Source organism: Girardinichthys multiradiatus, chromosome 6 (genome assembly GCF_021462225.1).
Source record: "Girardinichthys multiradiatus isolate DD_20200921_A chromosome 6, DD_fGirMul_XY1, whole genome shotgun sequence".
NCBI classification, from domain to species: Eukaryota; Metazoa; Chordata; class Actinopteri; order Cyprinodontiformes; family Goodeidae; genus Girardinichthys; species Girardinichthys multiradiatus.
In genome coordinates this window covers 37,486,082-37,512,810 of record NC_061799.1, presented here as the reverse complement: position 1 = coordinate 37,512,810, position 26,729 = coordinate 37,486,082, and the positions used below count along the sequence as shown (strand labels likewise).

Here is a 26,729-nt window from a genome sequence, read left to right as displayed (position 1 = left end):
TGCCTGCACAATGCACTTCTGTCATAAACAGACATTTTATTGGAGTTTCAGATGCAAGGAACAGTATCACACTTTGAATCATTTATTTTTAGCTCAAAGTGAACAATAATGTTTTTATAGGCTTAAAGGAAAGAGGAAATGTAGACACAGCAGCACTAACAAGAAAAAGCTGGTTTTTTTATATTCATTTGAAAGTCATGGAATAAAGACAGAGTGTTAGGACTCAAGCAGTTAACTTCATTGTGAGCAGATATTCGCTCAGCTTCCATATTTGTATGCCACCAATAGTACGCTGGATGTGTTTTGACGGTCTTCTCGTTTCAACGGAACTGGAGCGGGCTCACACGCAGTCCGATCACATCCTTGCCGATCTCCGTCGCCTGGAATATAAATTTAAAATAAACATAAGATAAAAGAAAAAAAAAAAAGCAAGGATTAGTTTCCTTTCAGTAGGTCTTTCTGTTATTTCCGCCATTTCAGAGATAAAATTACAATTAGGGAACTATCGGGAAGCTTGTCCTCGCTCAAGTCGTGTTTAATAACTTATTATATTCTGTTCGATAAAGTGAAAAACTAAATTTACAATTACAACCAAGGATAACCTTGTGAAAATACAAAATGGATACATAAACATTATAAGTTTTTAATTTAAACATTCAGCTCCTTTCGCCAACTATACTTTGTAAATGGCTCTACACAATATGTATAATTTAAAAACTATGTTTATGAAGTTATATTAACAGACCTCTGGAAATAGGTGGGTTACTATAAATGAGCCTGTGGCTGCCGTTTTGCAGATATTACTATTACCATTTAGTTAACTGACTTTTCGACCGCATTTCTGTCTACAGGTAAGTACAGGTAGTAAATGGAATCGGAGGGGCATTAATTGACCCATATTTTAAAGTTTTAAAATGCTGTACCAGTCTTAATATCTACATTTATACATGACTGGTATAATTAAAAGTGTATTTTAAAGCTTAAGAGCCACTTAAGTGAAATTGTAGGTGGCCCTACAACTATTTTAAAAATGCATCTAAAGTATCTATTCAAAATGTTAATAAAATAAATTTTTTTGGTATCAACTGGACTAGACTTACATTTAATCAAAACATTATATTCTAAATACTGTCATTTGATGGAAAATGCTTGGCTTGAGCCCTTGTATTTTTAAAGGGCAGTCTGCATGGTTAATTAAAAAAAGTAGTGAAACCCAGCTATATATTGATTATGCATCATACTGATAGGATAAATGGTTACATTAAAGACACTTAAGAACTGTCCATACAAAATGCTGAATGTGGCTTTTTTTTTTACTGAATTACAGCTTTTATTCTTTAAAAAATTAATTTACAAAAACAGCCGTAGTGGTGTTTTTTTCCATAGCTAGTTTGTTCATCAGTAAAGATTTGCTAACACATTCCTCACTCACTTCCAAGCCACCTTATCTTCTTTTAGAGACCCAGTAAAATACGGACTCTTAGCACTAGAACAACAGGTGGTCCGGCCTACCTGTGTGACCCTGCAGATCTGGCCTTTGTAAGGGGGGCAGTAACAGGCTCCAGACAGTGGGCATTTCTCAACGGGACGTCCGCGGTAGAGGGGTACAAAGGAGGCAGCACACAAATCAAATGGATTGTGGGGGTCATAGTTCAGCTGGTGAGTGTCGGTCAAGGTCTTCTCACAAGCCGCCAAAATTTTGCGGGTCTGAATCACAGGGGGATGATCACTGAATGAGTACATGTCATTTATGACAACATGATGGTTCTGACTTGGAAAAAGAAAGAAACGTTAACCTGCTGTGCAACATCTGGCTTTGGGCCGAGCTCCAGGAGGCGCCGTGCAAATCCTGCAGCTGTTTTAAAGTTTCGAAGTTTAAAGAAGAGGTTCAGAGCTGTGCGCAGCACGAGGACCATGTGGACTGGCTGCAGGTTACAGTGGGTGAAATAAGCAGCCATCTGCAGGAAAAGTACAGAAACAGTAAAAAAAAAAAAAAACAATCAGTTCTGAATACTTAGAAAAAAAACAACCTCAGAATAAACAAGTCAGCTATGATCACACTGTCTTTACCTCACAAATCCTCTTCTGTTGATCCAGTGTTTCTTTAGGCAACGTCTTCCTCTCAACCTCCATAGTCAAACCCACAATGTACTCTCTGCATATTGTGATGAGCTGCTGAGCCTGAAACACAAAAAAAAAAAAATGATATATTTAAAATATATAGAGACGTGTACATGCATATCAGCTGAACAACCTAAATTTGTGGCTTGTTAATATCCAGTGCTTTCCATTTATGCATTTACAGATTGGGCTTAGAAGAGGTATGCTCACCTCTGCTATCTCCTGCTTGTTATCAACCACCATCAGGGGAACGGAAAGCAAGATGGCTCTGAAGCGCTCAACAGCTTCCTCAAACCTTCCAGCTGTGGTCAGCTGGTAGCACTGCTGAAGGCGGGAAATCAGGTCGGAGAGGCGGAGCCCCACAGCAGGCAGCCCCTGCTTTGCCCCACAATCCTACAAAAATACACATGGGTCAGGACATACTTGAATGTACAGGGAACAGCTGAAATGTTTGACAGCCAACAGCTGTACCTTCCAATTCCTCTGAGGATGACCACGCAGACAAGGCAGAGAAGGCAGCCCAAGGTAAGCGGTTCGACCTCTTGACAGTGTCTGCATGAACAGGGACTTGTAGGGGGCAAAGTTCACAACTCCAACCTGGTCGTGGAGCAGCTGCAGAAAGAAAAGTAATATGGTTTAGTGAGCATTAGTCTAAATGGACAGTACACGTATGGATTTGTTGCGCATTAAAATAACTTGCATTAAGCGGTGAACTAACGGGAGAAAAAAAAGCAGCAACGTACTCTCATTGCAGTTTCAAATGATCCAGCCAGGATGTGGTCCACTGGCAGCTGGGAGTTGTTGCACCACATTTGGGTTGGACTCATCCCCTTGGTTGGCGGCACAAAGAACCCATCTTCTGTTGATCCACCTGCTCCAGCAGGCACATCCTGTTGGTTGAAAGTAATGTTACTTTTCACTAAACTGGATCAAAACATAAAGGAGCTCTAGGGTAAAAGAATATATATCCATCTATTGAGAAAGATTTAGACGCTTGGCTATGATGCCATTTGTCTTGTTTGGGTTAGCCTTGCTTCATAGTGAGTTGTTCCAATTCTGTTTCTCCTCTCACCAGCTCTGGAGGAAGTTCAACTTCTTCATCAATATCCCAGCCTCCTCCTTCCTCTTTCCCCAATCCCTCATCTCCTAATACATCCTGGGCATCAATGAAGCCATCTGAGAAAATTGAAAAAAAACTATTAGTAAATATTGAACAGCAAAATAGTAATTATTCCTTCAGGCAATCAACTTTAGGAAACTTTGGAGAAAGGTTAATTGTTTCTGATTAACCTTCATCCATAGCGAGCTCAGCATCATCTCCCCAACCCTCGCCTCCAGCAGCCTCCATATCCAGATCTGCAGCCATCTGAACAGCTTTACCTACAACATAAACAATAGAATATCACCGATTTCATCTCTTACTTCGTCATTACTCTGGTGCATATTAGTCTGGCAGCATTATTAAACAAGCCAGGTTTTATAACCTTTAGTTCAGGGTTGTGTGCACGGTTTTCCTCAACACAGCATTTATCATGATCAGATTTATCGAGTGTACAACTAACAATAGCCCTGGCAAAAACTTCTCGCCTCTGAGTTGCTGATTTCTGCAGCTCCTCCAGAGTTACCAGGGGTGTCTTGGCTGCTTCTAATGAATTTTCTACCTGGTTAGCCAGTTAGTTCAGGTAGATGACCATTTCTTGGTAAGTAAGAAGTTGTTTGGGATAGTGTTTTATAAGCTAAACTTCTCCCTGACCCGTCTGCTGTGTTCCTTGGTCTTCATGATGCCGTTTGATAACTAATGTTCTCTATAAAAATCGCTGAGGTTTTCACAGAACAGCTGCATTTATACCTTGGAGGTTGTAATGTGATGTGAAAAAGCTTCAGGAGCGTTAATTCTTCTTTTATTTTCAACGCGCCCTACTAAACATACAATCTATGATGCCTGCTCACTCACCCTTTGCTGCAATGGCTCCCTCAAAGAAGCCCTTGGACACAGTTAGCAGGGGCCAGTTAGTGTCCAGAGGGTTGATGGGTGGAGGAGGCTGTAGCAGCTGTGCATTAGGGTCAACCTCTGGCACCTGCATGGCACAAGATCAACAATCATCTTTCTTATTAATCTATGAATTTGCCAGTTTGTAAGAAAGAAGTTTCATTATCAAATAATGGGAAATAAATTGTATAAAGCCCAAAGTGTACTGCTTTAATACCATTAACATTTTAAGATCGAGCCCATGCTTTGCCAACTCACCGTCTCCTTTTCTGGATCAAAGGTCTCCTTCAGTGCTTCAGCCTCTTCATCCAGCCCATGTGTGGCTGCAGTGAGGTAAGCCAGAGACTCTGAAAAAAGCACATTTAAGAGACAAAACCATTACACATAAAACCATCTTACTTTTGTTTAGAATAAAAAAACAAAAAAAGAAACCCTGAAGCTTATTTGGTTTAGCACCATGGTTTATAAACTGTGGTACAAACTGTCTATAATGCTCGTCAGAAGAAATCTGGCACCATTTACAAGGCAAATATGAATTAATAAACTTGTATGTAAAGGTAATAACTACCAACAGTCATAAAAGATAAGATCTTTGCTTTATACCTAAAACATAATAAATAAATAAAAACGGATAATGGATCCAGGAATGATGTCAGCAACATGTTTAATAGAGGGAGGTTTTAGAGCACCATGCGTGAAAGATAAATAAGAAAATGAATGTGAATATCACTGAGTTTTATACATAATGAAATTGTGTCCAATCAATCAAACAGTTTCAATGGACATGAAGTAAGGAAATAACGAAAGCTGAAAAAGACCAGGTCCTGTTGGGATAAGATTTTAACATATAAGGAAGAACATGGAAAACTTACTGAGGTGCTACTTGTTGCATAAAGTTTGAAACCCATTGGTTTAGCATATTAAGCAAAGTGCTGTTAAAAAATGTGACTACATACAAATAACTGAAATCAATTGCAAAATTCATTTATTTAAGATTTTAATAAATAAAACTTTAGTCAAATACTGATTTAAGTGCAAACCAGCCTCATATACAAGGAAATTACTAACCAAACCTCCTTGCATACAAAAAAAGAAAAGAAAAACCAAAGGCCTTCTGGGTAACCTGATTTCCATACATTTTCTGCTTAAACTCCAAGCATAGCCCAGCTGAAGTTAACCTCTGCATGCCAATTAAAGTAATTAAATTAAGCATAATCAGCCAAAAAGTGTCAGGAGGAGGCAGTGTGTCTCTACTCCAGGAAGCAGTTGAAAACTACAGCTAATTTTTGGGAAGTAAAGCAAACAATCTCATAAGTAAGCAAATGTTAACTTTATTTAGCAATATTTATGTTTAAATGGAGTAAAATTGGGGTAACCTGATGGTTCTTATAATTCGAATCATTTTCTAGATTCAAATAGGAACCCGTTTTATTTAAATTTGTGACTAATCACATGAAATGGGAGGAATAGCAGCTAAAACTATCAACAAATATTTGGGCACCAGGGCTGACTTTATGTTTTTAACTCAGCTTTAGAGTCAAGGACTTTGTTTGCAGGGAAAATGAACGAAAACGATTGAGAGAAATGAACTCACTCTGCCCACAGCTCTTCAAGATGCGGACCCTCTCACTGACGTCCCCCAAATACAAAGCTGCCTGGTAGTGGCCGCTCATGTCCTTTCTGATCTCAGCTGCACATGAATGACCACACGTTAGAAATGAATTACATTTATACACATTACCAGACAACTGAGTAGTAAACCTGTCACTACTCACCGATCTTCATCATCTTGCGCAGCTTGGCCAGGTTACCAGTGATGAGATAGAGGAAGGTAAGCTTGTCAAAGTTCTTGGTCCTCTGGTAGCACATTTCAACCACCTGGTGGTGTCCCTGCAGCAGCGCCGCCTCACCCAGACGCTCCCAGCAGTTGCGCTCATCCAGGGCCTTCGCTGCCTCCAGCGCCACCTGAAATTATGGTTGAAAGAAGATGTTAGTGATTTTTGCATCTTGACATGCAGAAAGCAGGTTTGCTTGGTCTTTTCCAGAAGCTCATGAACTTTTGCAGTCTCCCAAACAAAGTAAAGACTAATTATCTGTTCACCTCAATGTTTCCACATTCAAGAGCCAGGCTGAAGCGTGTCTTCTCATCTTTCACAAAGTGGAGTGCTACTTCAGGGTAGCCCTTTTTCTGAAGGTAGGCGATGATCGACTGCCCCACCAACTTGGCATTACGCACCATGTGGAGCACCTGAAAGGACAGTAGTTAAGGGAAAAAATATCAGTGAAAGAAATTAGAAATTAAAACGAGTCAAAAGCCAATAATCCTGGACATTTACTCAGATTAAAACAGCAGTTTAAAAACAAACCTCATCATATTTACGATTGACCAGGGCCAACTTGAAGCGGTATTCGGTGGGGTCAATGGTGAGCACGCGAGGCCTGCACTCCCTGTCCAGACAGTAAACGCTGTTGCCTCTGACTCGGGTCACATAGATGGGCAGGTCCAGGGTCCGGATGATGCCATGATCACTACAGGGACATTAATTCAAATACAATGTTATTTTTCAGGTCACAAATTTACACTTTTCCAGATTTTCCAATTTTTCCAAATATAACTAGAGTTAAGAGTTCGTTATGAATTCATGGCAGACATTTTTACAGAGGTCGGCTTTAAATATGGAAGCTGAACGGAAGCACAGACTGTGAAGGGGGGATGGATATGGAGGGAATTAGGGCACAAATCCAGAAAAACATATTTTCCATACTAACCTAAATCTAGAAAACACTTAAATCAAATCTCATTATTTTCTAAACTGCAAAGGAACCCGGATGTTAACATTTTTGACTAAGTTCTGTTTATGATTCAATGCTGCAAACTATAAAATCATTTAAGTGTCATTTTAGAAACTGTTTTAAATAGAATAAAGACCTATGTGTGTGTGTGTGTGTGTGTGTGTGTGTGTGTGTATATATATACACACACACACATACACACAGGGGTTGGACAATGAAACTGAAACACCTGGTTTTAGACCACAATAATTTATTAGTAGGGTGTAGGGCCTCCTTTTGCGGCCAATACAGCATCAATTTGTCTTGGGAATGACATATACAAGTCCTGCACAGTGGTCAGAGGGATTTTAAGACATTCTTCTTGCAGGATAGTGACCAGGTCACTACGTGATACTGGTGGAGGAAAACGTTTCCTGACTCGCTCCTCCAAAACACCCCAAAGTGGCTCAATAATATTTAGATCTGGTGACTGTGCAGGCCATGGGAGATGTTCAACTTCACTTTCATGTTCATCAAACCAATCTTTCACCAGTCTTGCTGTGTGTATTGGTGCATTGTCATCCTGATACACGGCACCGCCTTCAGGATACAATGTTTGAACCATTGGATGCACATGGACCTCAAGAATGGTACGGTAGTCCTTGGCAGTGACGCACCCATCTAGCACAAGTATTGGGCCAAGGGAATGCCATGATATGGTAGCCCAAACCATCACTGATCCACCCCCATGCTTCACTCTGGGCATGCAACAGTCTGGGTGGTACGCTTCTTTGGGGCTTCTCCACAACATAACTCTCCCAGATGTGGGGAAAACAGTAAAGGTGGACTCATCAGAGAACAATACATGTTTCACATTGTCCACAGCCCAAGATTTGCGCTCCTTGCACCATTAAAACCAACGTTTGGCATTGGCATGAGTGACCAAAGGTTTGGCTATAGCAGCTCGGCCGTGTATATTGACCCTGTGGAGCTCCTGACGGACAGTTCTGGTGGAAACAGGAGAGTTGAGGTGCACATTTAATTCTGCCGTGATTTGGGCAGCCGTGGTTTTATGTTCATTGGATACAATCTGGGTTAGCACCCGAACATCCCTTTCAGACAGCTTCCTCTTGCATCCACAGTTAATCCTGTTGGATGTGGTTCGTCCTTCTTGGTGGTATGCTGACATTACCCTGGATACCGTGGCTCTTGATACATCACAAAGACTTGCTGTCTTGGTCACAGATGCGCCAGCAAGACGTGCACCAACAATTTATCCTCTTTTGAACTCTGGTATGTCACCCATAATGTTGTGTGCATTTCAATATTTTGAGCAAAACTGTGCTCTTACCCTGCTAATTGAACCTTCACACTCTGCTCTTACTGGTGCAATGTGCAATCAATGAAGACTGGCTACCAGACTGGTCCAATTTAGCCATGAAACCTCCCACACTAAAATGACAGGTGTTGAAAATCTGCAAAGTTTCATCTTTGCTGCACCTAGAATACTGGATAAAATGTGCTTTCAGGAGGTAAAATTTTTTGGCTGTGTGATACAGGTAGACGCAGCTCAACCTTCAGGAAACGGGTAATTTCCTGCATTAAATTTAAAAAAAGTACTCACCCAGAAGTGAGGGCATATTTGATGTGGTTGGAGGTGGTATAAATGAAGACACCACTCTCCTCCCAGGCTCCACTCTTGACTCTGATGTTCTCATGGATGTTGCAGAGACTCTCCAGCTTCCGGTTGCAGATCATGATAGCTAAATGAGATTAGAAAACAAACAACAACAAAAAAAACATGTTGAGAAAGGAAATAAAAACGGATTCCATCGAGGAATTCGTGCTCACTGCAGATATTCGTCTCATCATCTCACCGTGTTTGGCCAACAGAGCCACGTGGCTGGTGTCGGAGCTCCACACCACATACTTGACCTTGGCGATTTTGACTGTGGCCAGAGAGCGTTTCTGCTGCACGTCGAACAGCGTGACGCCGTCGGCATCGCGCAGCAACAGCGAGCCGGTGCCGGCATAGAAGATTTCCTCACAGCTCGGCACCTGGACCTTCTTCACTATTTCATTCTTCAGGTTTTTAATCAGGAGCTGCGATGAAGAAACAGTATTTTCAGTTTAAAACAAATATGTTTTATAAATTAGATAATTGGTTTCTTCACCAAGGTGTGAGATATGATCTCAGAAACAATATTTGAATTTTACAAAGATTATTACAAAAATGTGAAGAATTACAAGGCTAAACATCAAGACACTTAGTAGAATATTAAACCTATCAGATTTACAATTTAGAATAAAAAAAATGTGGTCCCTTTTTCATAAAGTAGTTTTCTCAATGGCCAGATGGTATTTTTACAAAAACAAAGTATTTTTCTACAACAAAAACAAGACTACATTTCTCCAAATTTTGTGCTGAAATCTATCAAATTTTGAAATTTGGAAAATATTTTTCTGTGACATTTTAGACGCACTTTTCAGCATACATGCTAAACAAACACTTACAGAGTGCATCCGATCCAGGACGGCAAATCGGTTCCTTGCCACCCACACTGCGGTCAGGCCAGATGATCTTTTTCCCTCTGGTGCTACACAGCATTAGAAAAACAGCAGTTTTACAAAATTTTCACAGCAATGACAAAGTTAGATGAAGGAAACAAGAATGAAAATCAACGAGAGATCTGGGCTAAAACAGTTAACAGTTTTTTCCACAAGGTGGAGCTATTTATGAGAATTTTCTTTACCATCAGGGTTCTGAGAGTCGCTTTCTTTGGGAATTGAGTAGAGGTCGTATGTACTGTTCTCAAGATTGGTGGCTCTCTAAAGAAAGTACAAATCATTAGGCAAAACTATGGAAAACAATGGTACTGACCAGGGAGGTGTTTTCGGTCAGAGATACGTACTGTACAGAGCAGGACGGCGTTCTCCGCAGGATTATAAGACATGCTAAACACTGGGAACTTAGAACCACTGGGAAAAGAATTAACAATTTCATTCTTTATTATCTGCCTGAATTCGCTCAAAATGCTGCACTGAGAAGCGTAAAGCTGAAATGACCTACCTGCGGAGCTGCATGACAGCAGTGTCCTTGCTGCTGTTGAAGTCCAGCTGGCGGAGGAAGCGATCTTTGACGTAGTACAGCATGTTGCCGTGCACGGCGTAAGCGGGACGTTCCCGTTCCAGCTTGAATACGATCATCCCACTGTCATGACCTAAAGGAAACAAGTCAGACAGTTAATTAGAGCAAAACAAGCTGTTAAGACTTGAGCTAAATAATTTTTATAGCCAATTCAATATAGCCAAAACCAGTTTTCATCTTTAAACTTTTTAAGTCCAGATTCAAGATGCTGTCACTACGTACCAGCTGCAAAAAGGTTGAGGTTCGGATGGGCCCCCAACACCCAGAAGCGATCGTGATCACGGCGAAAGGTTTGAACGCCGGTCCGCTTGGACATGTCCCACACCCGGATACTCTTGTCCTCAGAGTTGGAAAGGATAAGTTCCTGGCGCGGATGGAAGACGGCGCAGGAAACATTGTTGTAGTGGCCACGGCACGTATCGAGTTCCCACGCCTTGGACTCTGAGCAGAGAGAGAAAAGAGAGAATATTTCTTAAAGAATGCAAAAAAAAAAAAAAAAAAGACTGTTTCAAGCCTGTGAAAATTAGTTCTGACAGAAGAGAAATCCAAACATCAAATTATTTCATATCTTTCCTTATTTGACCACCTAGTGGCAGCAAAACACATCACAGCAAGTACATCTGTTTGCCGAGGTGTAATGTAGATGAATTACTGTTTTACCGTGATGAAACATCTTCCAGAGATGACAGGGATTTTATTTTCCACAAACCTTTTGCTTTTAAACCTAAGAAGTAACATTTTGCAGGTATTAAACTAGAGTTATCCATGCTGATTGGCTCACCATTCATTCTCCAGATCTTGACCTGCCTGTCGTCAGCTCCAGACACAATGAGAGGCATAGTGGGGTGGAAAGCAGCCCAGTTGACCCCACGGTCGTGTCCCTGCACACAGACACACAAATCAGATTATCCTACAACAAGGTACAACTTCAGTACCGAAAAAACTGGTTGCTTTCCTCGCTGCTGCCCTCACTAAATCCCATACTTTTCTAAATCAGATGTCTAGATGTTGACCGAAGTTCAGTTGACAATTTAAGATGAAAACGTTCATCCAAAATCCCTTAAGACATAAAGACAGTGCTGAAGATCCCTTCTAGTTAACTTCTGTGGTCAGAAGGGGGCAGTTTCTCTGCTTTTCAGTGCATCTGGACCACCATAGATCAGCTCCGTCTCAAAATCTGTAAGACTTATATTTTGGATGAATTATCCTACACTAAACACAGATTCTTTGAACCACAGCTTGTGATCTATGATACCCATTCTGTTGGCAAACGTAATTTTAGCATGGGTTTCAATGCTTCAATGAACCCCAGATCTGCTTCAAAACTCTGATCTAGAAGCTTTTTCAGACCAAAAGGTCAGAAAAAGCAGTAAAATGTCCCTTTTTTTAATCTTTAACAGAATGTGCATTATTTGTGGGTTCTATGCAAGTAACCCGGACACTAAAATGATAAAAGAAATTGACAAATACCCCAGTAACGATGCAGTAAATCAAAAACAAAAGAATGTCATTCAGATACAATTTTAGTTAAAAAGGCCTTATTTTTTTAAATCTTCAGATTATCTTTTACTTATTAAAAAAAAAGAATGACTTACTTAAAATGTATAAATATATCTATACTCTGATTTTTCCTCATAATTATAACAACTTGGAAAATGATAAGATTTCACACTTTTCAGGACTTCAAGGAACTCATCTCACTGCAGACGACTGTAATGTTAAGACTTTTACAAATACTAAACTTCAATCACAAAATGTTGCGCAGATAACTAAACCCGGACAAGAAAACTGCCTCTCCTTCAAGAACGACAATCATCTCAAACTACAGAGAAAGCATTTCTTTCCTTTACTGGTTACATGTGAATCTCCAAATTGCAATACAATTAAAAATGCTTGAAATATTTTTGCTCTGTGCGTAATAAAAGGTATAATTAAAAATAACTTTTCAATTATTCTAAGTTATTACAGAACTGACAATATTAAATCCAGTGAATCAAAGTTGCTGCTTACCTCCAGGACGTGCTTCACAACAGCATCGGAGGCACCAAACAAGTCAACCCCTGTGATGCCACGCACGTCCGTCTCCACGGCGCCCGGAGACAGGTTCTTCTTCCTTAAACCTGGAACCATCATTCAGAGCATTGCGTGCAAGGAAGGAAGAGCCATTTTCATGTTACAGACAGCAAAACCACAGCAGAGGGGGCGGTGGAAGGAAAAAACAAAAAGGAAATGATATATTAACACAAAACAATAGATGCATTGCAGCAAAAGGACAGACAACAATAAAAAGCAAACTGTTGGACTACTGAACACACACAGGGATGAAACACACCAACACAACCTCCAACCTGACTCTGGCAACAATCATACAACCAACAACACTATTGATTGGGTTACTGAATCACTATACAGGAAAAAATTATTTGTGACTTGATTGGACAGAACAGCAACATTATTGATCATCTTCAAGACTCAGAAGAGGTCAGCTAATTGATTGTATTAATGATTTCAGCCCATTAGGATAATGTGGTGAACAGACAGCTCAACAGCCTGGAGAGAGGAAGGAAATGGCACTAGGAACCCATGTGCAGGTGTGGATGTTTCCTGGAAGAACATGGGACGAGGATGAGTGTGGACTAGGCTGATTGGGGTGGGTGGGTGGGTGGCATTGTCAAGACGTGCTCCGACTGGGCACTGAATGCCAGAAATGTGAAGATGATAGTTGGTCTGGTAGAATGGCATATTTATGTTTTAGTCAGGATTTTTGAGTCACATGCAGTGTTATTAAATATTGAAAAGCTCTAGTTATGGATTAGTAGTAAAGGTAATACTGTAAAATTATAAATTTTGAGGAGTGGACTAAACCATGCATGTTTTTTGCATTTAATAAGATTTAAATTAATAAAAAAATGAGACAGTCCAAACCAATTAGCAGTCAGAGTTAAAGTTACCTACAAGCAGTTTAAACTGTTGCAAAACTGCAGCACAGACCATCTTCCTTCAAGCAAAATCTGGCTGAATATTCAAGGCACATGCTGCAGCAGCAACGTCATGCAGTTTACAGTTCAAAAACAATGCACATATGGCTGCAGTGATGCTTAGTTCATAAATACATTCAAGTCCATAAAGGCCCCAACATGTAAGGGTTACAGATCCACAACTTTACATGTTTAGAGATTAAAGATGAGAACCAAGAGCTTGTTCAGTTAATGAAAACACAAGAAATGAGAAGAAAGCAAATCAATAAAAGTTCTAAGAAGCATGCAAGGAACAGAAACACGTCTCCAGTTTGACACTTGCCGAAATTATTTTAACTTCACAAAGCTGTACATTAAAAGTACTACAAAGAGAGTCTTTTATACATAAATATCACAACAACTTTTTTGATTGGTAGCAAATATATACAAATTTTTTTTAAATCATATAAAAAAATTATACTTCTATAATCTTTTTCCGTGCTGAAAGGAGAAGTGTTTCTGCAGAGAGCCCACAGAGATTTGTTCTCCACATGTTGGAGAGAAAGAAAACAGTCAGGGATGCTCCTGCCTTCTCAGTCTCCAACCCCGCCTCCCCCAAACACAGCCCAGTGGCCACTCTTTTCCATTCCTCCCAAGCCCTCACCGGAGATATCCCACACTCGCACTGTCTGGTCCAGACTGGCAGACACCACCAGGTCTTCAGATGGGTGGAACTGGGCACACATCACGTAGTGATTGTGTCCCGTCAGGACACTGTAGGAGACAGACAGAGGAGACAAAATAGACCATTAATGTTTCTTTGAGCCATCAATAAATTGTTTTAAGGTAATCAAGAAGCAGCTTTCAGAATTTGCAGCAGCAATGTACCGGTACTCAACGGTACCGGTTTTCGGTACCTTTGTGCATGTTTATGTTGTAATAAATGTTCGTTAAATGATAAAATCTCAAAAATTTTCAATTTAACTTATTTATTTCTCTATGTATAAACTTTAATGAATATATCAAAACAACATCCAGCTGTTTGTATTGTAACATCTCAGTTGTTTCAAACATTTCTTCAACATTAAAACCCTTAACTGACTACGCAGTGTAATGCACAAATTTAAACCCAGCCATGTTGCTGGCTGCAGACGACGAGTCGCTAACGGATGCAGGAGTTGTAGCCGTAGATATGAGGCTGACGAAAATTAAATATCTCTTCAGCCTTGACAAAAATCTTGTGCCTAACCAAGTAAGTGTGTACACACACACACTCAGAAGAATATATAAATGGCTGGGCCCATGGTTTCCTCTATCTGCAGCCTTTTTAAGCTGTCTACATATTCATAACAGAACATTTTTACAAAATCTTTAACTGTCTCTCCAGCTTTCTTATTTCTCCATCTTTCTATCTCTTTATGACATCTTTTATCTGTTTCTGTCTCTTTCCATCTTTTTTTTCCCCCTCTATCTATCATGTATGTATTTAATGACCAAGCTCAGTCTTATAGATCCAGGGGGATTATTTCACCTCTGACAGCCAAGTCAGGTCAAATACTTTTATTTGGTGGTGACTGGAGTTTTTCTACGTGTCAGGGGCAGGGCGTGAAACCCTACTTCTACCTTTGCCATTTGTACCAGGAGTAGGAGAGTTAGCCCTGCTGCTCACAAGAAGTGCTGCCAACAAAACTAAATTTGGCGCTTTTTAAAACCGCTGATATCCTTGCCTGCTTACTAGGTTTTAGCGGCATGTTTTTCTGTCTGCTGTCAGGAGCTTGCGCTCATCTGCGTGCGAGCGCACGTAGCTCACTGTGTCAGCGTTGTGTTGGTGACACAGAGTGTGAGGAGTGTGTTTTCGTCAAGTTTGGCCATAGAAAGTAGAGTCAGTCAGTATCACAATAATGCGTTTAGGTACCGAAACATGGTACCGTTTGATTTAACGTGAATCGGTACTCGGTAGTACAGACGGAATTCGGCCGGTACCTATAAAAGTACAGAATTTGGTACCCATCCCTAAGCTTTATACAGGACCGCTGAGTAACATGGGATTGTGTACAAATCCTCTTACCATACACAAGTCCTCGACTGCCAGTTCCAGATGCGGATGGTCTGATCATCTGAGGCACTCAGAATCCAGGGATATTCCTACAGATAATATTCAGAATTAGCTTAAAATGACTTGATTTGAAAGCTCAGAATAAACCCAAGAATTCTATTGCCTAGAACGTTCATCAAAAACAGCCTAACTTTTAGCCTTAAAGCAGACGACAAGCATCTTCAATTCTAATTAGACGTTTCTCATTTTTATTTTTTGTCACTCCAAGTCTTATTGATAACTACATGGCTTTCATGTCATGATCAGGTCTGAACTTTGTGAGTATTTAAGAAACATTTGTTTATCTGCTTGAATGTGAAAGTCATTTAAGTAGAATGAGCATCTAATGCCATGTCTTTAATCAAAGAAAAGGGTCTGGATCAATTTGGCCCTTTGCCGATCGTTTAGCCCCATTTTGTACCTAGAAACTGCCAAATACTCCTTCAGTTTCCAGTAAATAAAGCATTTTACACACACGTAATTGACCGCTTTTTGTCAGCTCATCTGGGTTATGTTTTTGAAGAAAGACGGAGTTAGACAACTGCAAAATTCAAATCACACATATAATTTACATGTATGTTATTTTTCTAAGATTTGCAGTTGCACCCTTTTTCCATTGTTTGTGGTTCAGATTGTCACTTGGGCCACTTGACTGATAAAATATGATTTAATGATGTCCCTAATCAAATTCAAATTAATGTTAGGGACCTCATACAGATAGATAATATTTACAGAGTGACATAACCACAATTTAAATATTTGTTTAACAAAAGGGATACAATGCATAACCAAGATGAGTAGTAATGGACAAATACTCAATACCTATGAAAGATGGATAGCTTTTGTACTAGAAAAAGCCAGGTAGAAAAGACCAAACCTGCAAAACTATCACGAAATGGTTGAGATTAAAGTCAAGCATGTGTTAGAGTTGTGGAAAAACTCACATGATGAAAGAACGTGGTTCTAATGTAGTCCAGATGCCCCAAAAGGGTAAAGAGACAGCGTCTCAGCTTGTAGTTCCACACCTGGTTGAACAGATATATTTTAATGCTAAAGGTTTCCAAAAGAAAACAGCACATGAAAGCCACAAACATAACATAAGTGAGGTTTATTGTACATATTCCATGCTAATTGTGTTCCAGGTCCATATATGTGTGTTGCTGCTCATGCAATACACAAGCAGTATTCACCTTAATTTTGTAGTCATCACCTCCAGACACGAACAGAGGCTGCTGCTTGTGGAAATCAATTCCTCTGACGGGACCTGCAGCGAACATGACATTAATGAGTCTAAATTTAATCTGGAAAACAACGCAACAGCTCAACATTCAGACGTTTAAACTCAGCCAGGAACGCCTCTAATTTACCGTCGTGCTCATCAAATTTGTCGATCAGTGTGCACATTCGATAGTCCCACAGCTGGATGACACCGTTGTGCAAACTTGCTAGAACCCATGGCCTTTTGGGATGGAAACTCAGTCCTGAAACATAACGCATATTGCCAACTATAACTATAGATTCGATTAAAAGTATATCTGGACAGTTACGCTAACGCTAGCTACACAAGACGGACAGTTCGTGTCATCTGAACATTAAACCAGGTAATAAAAACACGTCCATGACAACACTGTACAGTATATACATATAAAACAACACCTACTGTATTTATTAACCACCACACTTTAAGTGTGTAATAGCTGATGAAAGTAACGTAAGCTAGCTAGGGCTAGCATCGCTGCTAACTGTTATTAGCGAATTCTTACCTTTAACGCGAGCCGACTTGGTTTCAAATTTTGTTAACATCGTCGCTGCTCAAATCTATAGCTCCTAATTTTAAAACTTTGTTAGAACCAAGTCAAACCTAGCAACAAAAACAGCTCAAATGTTGCAGAAAGGTTATTTCAGACGGCCAGGTCGCCTTCGCCCATTTAGCCGATTCGCCTCTTCCTGACACGTAGTCGCTTCTGACTTCCGTCGCAAATCTGACGCAGAAAGTTCCACGGCAGAGGCGCATAGAAACACGTCACACGGAACCGCGCCAACAAGCGCCCAGCTTTATCAGAACAACTCTAGAAGAGCTGTTTCTTTACGGGTTTACAGTGTTGAAGGACATAATTATAACATTCTTCAATTTCTTTAGATCTATATTTCTTTTACTGTTACAATTCCAGGCGAGTTAAAAACATTTTAAAAAAAAAACCGAACTCTTATTGTATTTCTAAATTAGTGGAAAAAATATTCAATAATGCTTCACAAATATTACTAGTTACACTACTACTTCTACTATTACTACTACTACTAATATTAGTAGCAGTAGTTGTAGTAGAAGCTAGTAGTATTTGGGAAGCATTAGTGAATACTTCGAGAAAAACACAATTTCATTAATGCTTCCCAAACACTACAAGCTACTACTAATAATAGTAATAACAAATAATAATAGTAATAATAATAAGAATAAGAAACAACAACATCATAATAATAGTCATTTGGAAATAAAAACATTACAGAGATCCGAAGAAATAGAGAAGGCATCAAAAAGAGATTTGTCAACACTGCTCTGCTAAGGTCAGTGTCCTGCACATATACAAGGGCATTAGCAAGGAAATGCTTAAAAAGTCTTGAAAGATAAAGGCAAACAGGAGATGAAGTATCACAAACCTCAACTGTGAAGGAATGAAATCATCTAGGAACCCACTTCTAGCTAAAAGAAAAAAAAAAAATCCAACATCAACACACTGTAAATATGTTTCAGAATGCAAGCACTGTAAAATAAACTGAAAGACACAAAAAGATAAATATTTAAGTGCCCAAATATCAAACCTACAGCTTTCATATTATCAGTTAGGCTGTTGTTCAGGTATTAAGATTGTCTGCATAAGGCTGTATAGTAAAGACGTCTAAGGATTACAGATAATATTAAACGGTTTCTGCAAGTTAACAATCCAAAAGTCCCCAACAAGCACAGTGCCTGGCAAAGTATTCATACTTCTTGTAATTTCCCGTGCTTTCTCACACTACAGCTACAAACCTTAATGTATTTTTTCTGCAATAAACCAACATGAACTAGTTTCCACAGTTGTGAAGTGGATGGAAAATTAACATGGTTTTCAAAGTAAACTCTGAACCACTGAGACCATGCTTTGTAGAACCCCCTTTTTGCTGCAATTACAACTGCAAGGCTTTAGTATGTCTCTACCAGCTTTGCACACCTCTAAAAGATTTTTCCCCATTCTTCATTACAAAATAGTTCTTGGTTGTGTCTTGTCTGTGTTGCCCTGGCCCTGACAGACTGGCAATCTGCCCAGAGAGTACCCTGCCTCTCCTCCATTGACTGCTGCCACACTGACTGTTTTCTACATAGGTTACTGAAGACAATTGGGGGCATTGCATATCATATTTATCAAATTTCTAATTGGAAAAAAAAAAAAAAATCCTAACTCATGTATCGATTTCACAATTTTGAACAACTTGTGTTGGTAATTCACATAAAATCTTTATACAACAGAGTAATTGTAGTGAATTGACAGGGGTGGGTACAGTAGCCAAAAATTCTACTTAAGAGTAGCATTAGTTTAATACATTTTTACTCAAATAGAAGTAAAACATAGTCATCCAGAATATTTCTCAAGTAAAAGTAAAAAAGTATTTGGTAAAAAGGCTAGATACTGAGTGCCTGTTTGATCTTATTTAGTGAAAATGATGGAATCAGACAGGCAAACATATGAAGTTTGAAGTCTGAAGCCAATACTTACAGTAGATAAAATACAGTATATAGGTTAGAACAGTGGAAAGTACTCAGTGACAATATATACCATTTTATGTATATTCACATGAGCTCCAAATGGCTCAGCAGATAAAAAAATACATAAGAACAATAAGTTTGTAAACATACATGAAGTCTCCCTTTAACATGAACTACTGGCACGAGTCTGGTGGTTAAAACGTGTTTATCCTTTTTACAGTGAAGTAACACGAGGTGAATACAGAACCCAGAAATTTTGCATAACAGTAGTGTGTACTTCAAAATAGAAATACTCAAAAACTAAATATTATGCTGCAGCAAAACTGCTTTCAAAAAGTTACTCAAGTAAATGTAACTGATTACATGTAACTAGTTACTAGCCACCTTTGAAACCATGAAAACATTTTGATGAGACCGAGTTCAGTATTTTTCCTGTGTGCTAATTGTTAAACATATTTACAATATTTTTTCAGATTTTGTCTGTAGTGTTGAATCATGTACAAATGAAACCAACATATATAAATTGTGGTTAAAAAAAATGTTTCTCTAGCTCATCTCAGGATACATGTTGCACATAAAGTGACTTTTACCATTTATGGTCTTAAACGGTCTTCTAAATTTGTGGTTTGATAAATTTGATAACTTTTGATCAATTTAAATTCATGCATCATATTTCATATTAAAATGGTTCTTATATGTGTATCTTAATAAATCTATCAGCAGTAAAATTAAGTTTTGAGTCTGATTGCAGTAAATGTCATCTATACATTTTGTTTCTTCAGCTTCTTATGAGTCAGAAGTAACAATGAGTAAAAAAAAAAAAGCACAAGACAAAAGCACATTTGAATGTTTTAATCGTTACATTTACAAAACACAGTAGTGTCATAACAGGTTTTCTTTCATTTATTTCCAGGATGCTGGGTTGGCCTTGAAAGCTGATTAGCTTGAAACCCCACCATGTGACCAAACCTCCACAGCAGCTTCTCATTCAGCTGCTTCTGATGTACATCTGATCTATCAGTGCATAGCTAAATCCTCTGACGGAACCCTTTTATTGTGCAGTTATAGACGGGCCGATGGCCGTGTTATTTCTGGACCTCTCTCTATTGTTGCGGAGAAAAACTTTTGTCTGTGGGGCAAAGAGACGCTGATGAAAAGTGGTCGCTGGAATAAACAAACCCAGCAACCAGAGCCAAAACGTGCTAACATCAGTGTGTTGACGTGTCCACAAACAGTCCATCCGAATGAGTAACACATGTTTCTGTCCTCATGTGACATAATATGTTTTCGAATATGCCTCTCATCTCTTCTGGAAAGAACACAATAGGAAGAATCCTTTCATGTGATGAACACTAAAATCCCACTTTGGCAGTTTTGCTTTCCTGCAGGGGCTCCATCACAGCTTAAATAAAAAAAACACGAGGAATTACACAGGAAGCGCTTTGCACAGTAATTCAACACTATAATGATCACTGTAACCACAGCAAAGCCATCTGAGAATCCCCTCTACCACTTCAAATCAAAACCTGGAAATAGGGAATAATATTAGGGGAATGGATCTAAGTAAATTTCCTTGCAGTTTTAAACTAAGCTCATTATTTAAATCCCGTGCAAAATGTGGTTGGTCTAAACTATTAATGATGCATCTTCACGATTATCACATCATTAAAATTGTAACTGAATTAAGTCAGCTGAATAACAGTAGAATCTTCACCTAAAAAAATAACTTAAGCTCCTTATGAAAAGGCACTGTTTAAACCTGCGAGTTGCCTGGACAGAACTCACCACGAAGCTAAACAGTAGATAAAATCAACACGACCAACGCCGGAGCTCATTTCTTCTTCAGAAAATTCTGTTAAAATTAATTATTGGGAAGTGTCTGCAACCGTTAACAAACTATCGCAAATATCTTTAATGGTGTCAGAGATCCGTTTGGTTTTTGCAGCTCCTTCCTGTTGTTTTCACACCTTCTCCATGAATAGTGTCTGGTCACACTCCTTCCATGTTTAAAACACACAGAGTGACCGTTTGGTTTCAGATCTTCTGATGGACCACAACTTCACCTTATCACATGACGGAACACTGCTCTGCTGCCCCGGACCCGCCCACTCCTGGGAGGTTGAGGGAGTCCATGTCAAAGTTGAAGCCGGGAGGCTGGAGGGGAAGCAGAAAGAGGAAACCTTAGGATGAAACGGGGCATATCTTCTTTACATGCCTTTTGCCAGCAAATATAAACCAAGGCTCATATTGTTTGTCTGATTTATGCGTCATCCCCCACCTTTTTTCATATCTATACCTTAATTACTCTCCAGAGCTCTTAAAGAGACATACTGTAGAAAACGTGATACTTTATTTTAATGTTTCATGACATTTCTTGGAAGAAAACCTGTTAGAGGCTGCAAAAGACTCAGAACTGGTTCACCTTCTAGCAGGAAGACCACCACATACATACAGCCAGAACTAGATTGGAACCATTTAGATCAGTGAATCCCAACCATGGGCCGTGTGTGTGTCCCTTCATTTTCACAAGTATTTGCTTCCTTGTGTTAACATATTACACATAATCCCAATAAAAATACCCAGATGTTTGTGGTTGTAATGTGACAAAATGTAAAAATGCTCAAGTGGTATAAATACTTGAGCAAGAACCTGTATAGGGAGGAAAAAAACAAAGCGGTGGACGACTTATGATTTTATTACAGCTGATTTTTTTGTCTCAATGAAGCTCAATAAAAAAAGAAAAAACACTTTGTCAACCACTCCAGAATATTACTCTGTCTCAGTTTGCTGACCTTTGTTGCCAATTCATTAAGTGTACAGCCAAAAAGCAAAGTGCTAAAGAAATATTTACAGACAATGATTTGTGATCATTTGTACTGAATTTTATTATAATTAAAAGGGGGATTGAAACAGGAAGTGTAGCTTAAAAAAAGGTACTGCCTGTGTGGAGCCTGTTTTGTTCCATTTCAAAGAACCTCCATTTTATTCTTTCTCAAATTTAATTACCAACTGCTACTTTAAGACCAGGTAAGGTCATTATAGTCAGAACAAACAGATGCTGTGCATCAGCTTACCGCATCTCCTGCCAACTCCTTAGGTGGCTGGCCAAGATCCTGCAGCTGCAAATCAAACATATGATCAGCATTTATTTCAATCTTACTACCTCCATTATCATTACAGTCTGTGATGAAAACAAAGCTCTGGTTGATGTTCTTTCAAACCAAAAGTCTAGATCTATTAACAGATCTAACCAATCAACTGAGATTAAGGTTTAAAAAAATATATATATATCAATGGGTGATGTCCTGATGAGGGTATTTTGTGCCAGACACAGATCAGAAACACGTACTTATCTTTTAGGAACTTAAATAATAAAATTATCAATATGTCAGAAAAAAATCCAGTTTTCATGTGGCAAACCAAAGACAATGGTGGTCATTTAAATATAAATCAATGTAGAAAGCCATTCAGTTTTACAGAAATTCAGATTTTTATCTTTTAAATAATAGAATAATTCACAATTTCTGGAAACGTTTTTGTTTTTTTTCTTCTATAGTTATTCCGACTAGGAAAATGATCAAATCAAATCCACAACTTTCCAGACTTCTCAAGACTGTGTGGAAACCCTGGTAATGGAACAATGATGAGCCAGAACAAGGTTACTTTTGACGACCCTCAGATCATAAATCTGAACAAAACTGAGCAAAGTTCCCAAGCATTCCTGGATAAACCCCTGGATAAACGGTGGAAAATCAACTGAGTATGTGGTGCTGCTCCAAGTAATTTGTGCTCTAGTAAAAAAGTTTCACCTAAGCTTTGGGAAGGTTTAACAAAAGACCTGATGGACCATTTTAACCTACAGACAGTTCTGCAGCTGGTTTTGTTTCCTGGTTTTTGTCCAGACTGATCACTTATACTGGTGATGCTCTAAATTATATTTCCAGCTAGTTTTTTTTAACAGGTGTGTCAGAAGAGATGTAGCTTCATCACCTTTTGCATCAGATCCATGATGCACTCGAACGTTTGCTCTTTATCTGCTGCCTCCTCTTCCTCGTTCTCAAAGAGCTTACAGATCTCTCCCATGATCTTAGCCTGCTGCTGGTAACGCTGGTGGTCCTCAGCACTGAGGGTTGACTTGTTTGTTTCCAGCCACTCTGGATACTGTGGAGGAAACAACAGTTACTACACAGTATGATGATGAAGATTTTTAGATCGGTGGTGAAAAATGAGGAGGACCTTGGTGGTGATTTCTTTGAGAGATGGATAGAGGACATCCTTAGAGAGAAGATTCTGCATGATGGACTGCATGACGGGGAGGATGTTCCCATCGTCACCTCCTTCACCACCTTCATCCAGCCCCAAACCTTCCAGAGCTTTCACCAGGTCATCTCCAGCCAGCCCAGAGGACTGAAATGAGACACACTGGCAGTAAACTGCTGCTAATGTCCAAACAACGGCCTTAGAAGAATGAATCCTCTGACTCTACCCACCTGGAGGTTGTCTGCGTTCTTGGCAAGGCCACGAAGAGTTTCTTTAAGACAGGAGGTGAACTCCTGCTGGGAGGCAGTATCAGTGCCTGTGGAGAATACACAGGTAGCATAAACCGTGGATGGAGAACAATATATGGGGCATTCCAAAAGTATTCAGAAACCATAAACCTTTTTAGATTATGAGGATTTTACCTAATAGACAAACTCAAAGTAGCACATAATTATGAAGTGGAGATTCTTACTAATAAAAATCTGAACAGACCTCCTGAAGTTCTGCCCATTCTTCTTGGGAAAATAGCTCAACTTCAGTCAAACTGGATGGAGAGCCACAGAATCTCAACTGGATTTAGGTCTGGACTTTGACTGGGCCATTCTAACACATGAATATGCTTTGATTTAAACTATTGTAGCTCTGGTTGTATGTTGAGTGTCAGTGAACCTCTCCCCCAAGGCTCTTGAGGTCTCTAACAGGTTTTCTTCCAGGGCTCATTTACTCTCCCCGTCGACTCTGACCAGCTTCCTTATCTTTTCTGAAGAAAAACATTCCTTTATGCTGCCACCACTACGGTGGGGATGGTGTTTTCAGGATGATGTCCAAGGTTATCTTATAACTAGCTTTTTACCTGACCAGAAAACCTTCTGCCACAAGTTTACTGTGTCCATGTATCATTTCCTGCCCACTTCACAATTGTTTACAGTTTTGCGTTGGTCCATCACATAAAATCCCAATAAAATTAAATGTGTAATAGTAACAAAGTGTGGAAAGGCTTAGGAGAGATGAATACAGTACTACAAGGCACTGTAAATAAAGTGTAAACAACAAACAGCTCTTACCAACTTTGCCTGCTGCCTCTGAGAGTTTGTGGAAGTGCTGCAGAAGTTCTGGTTCCTCCTGGGCAAGCTCCGTCATGGCCTTCTCCCACTCTTCCCTAGCCTGGGCCGCCATGTCCCCCTCAAACAGAGTCTCAAAAAGTTTGCTGTCCTCTAATAGAGGGGGCTATACAAAAACAAAGAAAATTCTAAATTTCTCATTTACCCTGCAGGGTCATCATATGACATTTTCAGTTCATTTGGATTCGATGTTTTGTTACAAAAAAAGAATTTCTCACAGTAGCAACTAGAGCATAACCTCTCGTATCAGAAGATATCTGCCTGCTTGAGAAAACTGAGCATGCTAAACTTAAAACAGACCTTCTCTGCACCGCTGTTGGCAGATGATGAAGCAGCTGCAGGTTCAGGTGCTGAAGCAGCAGCTGCTTTGTCAAAGTCATCCAATGCACCTGAAAAGACAGATTAACATTAGTTCAAAGGCAGCAGGTCGTAAACCTACTAATTCCACATTTATTTTCAGGAATGAACAGAAATGGCCTAGAGGAAACCTATGGGGTGACAAAATTGCACAATTTAAACAAAAACAAAAAAAACCTTTCTATAATTACATTACGTAAATAAAAAGGTCAAATTTCAATAGGTCACAAAATGCAAAAAAGAAATACTTAATTGTGGTAACTGTTCAGGCTATAACCAATCAGATTTGATGAAGCACAGTGACATTTTAAATCTTTTAATGGTGCACCTCAACAACAATTAAACAGTTACATACTGAAATTATTACGTATTAATTTAAAACAAACATTCAAATATGAATTAAAATGATATTCACATTCAAATAATAATGTATGTACTAGGTTAGTGATGCATTTAAATAATTATGGATGAATTGATGTATTTTAATGCATTTATTTCTAATTCAATGATGACATATGACATATAATTTTATTAGATTTTTTTTTTCTCATTGTGAAAAAAAATCGTCGACATTAAAAGAACAAATGATGGGCTTGAAAGAACACTTTTGGCATTATAGAGTTGAACCTTGAATTAACACAAATAGTCACAGATCTGCAGTAAATATTGGGAAAACAACAGATAAAAGACCAAACACGCAGGAATTGTTTGCAGTAATCCTGATACAATTTTAACAATATGTGCTCCGAGCCTAAAATGTTTCTGAGTTACAGACCTAAAATATAATGCAATTTAAAAAAGGTATTAAAAACACACCTGAAAGAGGTTAATAAACACTAAAGTACAGATATAGAGCAAATAAAGGCCGACTTTGTAACGTTAAACAACCAAACATCTATGAAGGCTCATTCTTGGAATCGGAGTTTAACTATGTCTACCATCAAAATTAAAGTTTTTCCACTTTATATGCAGTTTGAAGGCCACTGAAGGCTACTCCACATATCAGCAGTCCAACGTTAGCTCACCAGAGACCTCCCCGGAGCACCTTGGACCCCTGACACGGACAGAAAAACCTAGCAGGGGTCCCTGCTGTACATAACAGCCGACATTAACATCCTAGGGCTGACATCCTCTCAGGACAAACCTCCTGTCAACACTCACTGTCCAACAATTCGTCCAGTTCTGCATCGTGCCCTCCTAACGACTCTCCTGTTCCGGACGCCATGAATGTTCAGCAGCCTGCACACAACCGGCGGACGCCTCCGAATGTTTCCGAACGGCTCCGACAGCTGCTACGTCACAACCTCTGACGCACTCATTCAGTCGCTCCCTCGCTACATCCAGCAACGCCACCTAGTGGTTTGATGGCCAACCCACTGGCTGTTGGAACCACAGTGTTGTGTGTAAAACATTTTTTTAAATAATATGAATTTAAGATAGAAGAATATATCACATACTTATTTATTTGTTTAGATAGATACAAACAATTGCTGGGTAGGTAGGTAGGTAGGTAGGTAGGTAGGTAGGTAGGTAGGTAGGTAGGTAGGTAGGTAGGTAGGTAGATAGATAGATAGATAGATAGATAGATAGATAGATAGATAGATAGATAGATAGATAGATAGATAGATAGATAGATAGATAGATAGATAGATAGATAGATAGATAGATAGATAGATAGATAGATAGATAGATAGATAGATAGATAGATAGATAGATAGATAGATAGATAGATAGATAGATAATGTAGAAGCAAAAAGAAAAATTATGTTATCGACCTCTTTTTCCCAACAGGCAGGCCGACAAGGTCCCCCAGGGCCTTTAGAACAGAAACAGGCCCACAGCATTATAGATCCTCCACGATGTTAACAGCGGGCATGAGGTGCTTTTCCAAATATTCATCTTTTGCTTTACACCAAACTTACCTGGAGTGTTCGTTGCTGAAAATCTTATTCTCATCTGACTAAAACACACAGTTCCAATTACAGTACCAGTAATTTTTCAAACTCTTGAAAACAAGCCTTTATTTCTGTCATGCCTCCCAAACAACCAGTTGGCAAGTTGTTAATGTATAGTGGTTATTATGGAGAAAATCCATTTTCAAATCTCTAATAGCGAGCTTTGTAGATTTTCTTTTACCTCCCCATATCATCTGACTCTCGGTACATA

The 26,729-nt window shown here is 39.2% G+C and overlaps 2 protein-coding genes across 2 annotated transcripts; both read right to left on the bottom strand.

Moving 5' to 3' along the window:
- Positions 1-16: 16 nt before the first annotated feature.
- copa (COPI coat complex subunit alpha) lies at positions 17-17,064 on the bottom strand. Its single transcript, XM_047367697.1, has 30 exons — positions 16,847-17,064; positions 16,451-16,564; positions 16,274-16,347; positions 16,028-16,108; positions 15,057-15,133; positions 13,653-13,762; positions 12,042-12,151; positions 10,813-10,912; positions 10,254-10,472; positions 9,954-10,104; positions 9,796-9,862; positions 9,637-9,712; positions 9,398-9,480; positions 8,761-8,986; positions 8,508-8,646; positions 6,478-6,640; positions 6,213-6,359; positions 5,887-6,076; positions 5,706-5,801; positions 4,370-4,458; positions 4,076-4,199; positions 3,412-3,501; positions 3,194-3,297; positions 2,865-3,011; positions 2,593-2,733; positions 2,332-2,514; positions 2,071-2,181; positions 1,797-1,958; positions 1,513-1,707; positions 17-380 (listed from the first exon to the last, which is right to left on the bottom strand). The coding sequence occupies exons 1-30, from the start codon at positions 16,884-16,886 to the stop codon at positions 321-323; spliced, it is 3,669 nt and encodes a 1,222-aa protein (XP_047223653.1). The 5' UTR covers positions 16,887-17,064; the 3' UTR covers positions 17-320.
- Positions 17,065-19,662: 2,598 nt separating this feature from the next.
- On the bottom strand, positions 19,663-25,872 carry pex19 (peroxisomal biogenesis factor 19). The gene is made up of 8 exons (XM_047368456.1): positions 25,725-25,872; positions 24,507-24,595; positions 24,150-24,312; positions 23,316-23,401; positions 23,062-23,232; positions 22,816-22,986; positions 21,900-21,944; positions 19,663-20,979 (listed from the first exon to the last, which is right to left on the bottom strand). The coding sequence occupies exons 1-8, from the start codon at positions 25,786-25,788 to the stop codon at positions 20,893-20,895; spliced, it is 876 nt and encodes a 291-aa protein (XP_047224412.1). The 5' UTR covers positions 25,789-25,872; the 3' UTR covers positions 19,663-20,892.
- Between the last annotated feature and the right edge of the window lie 857 nt (positions 25,873-26,729).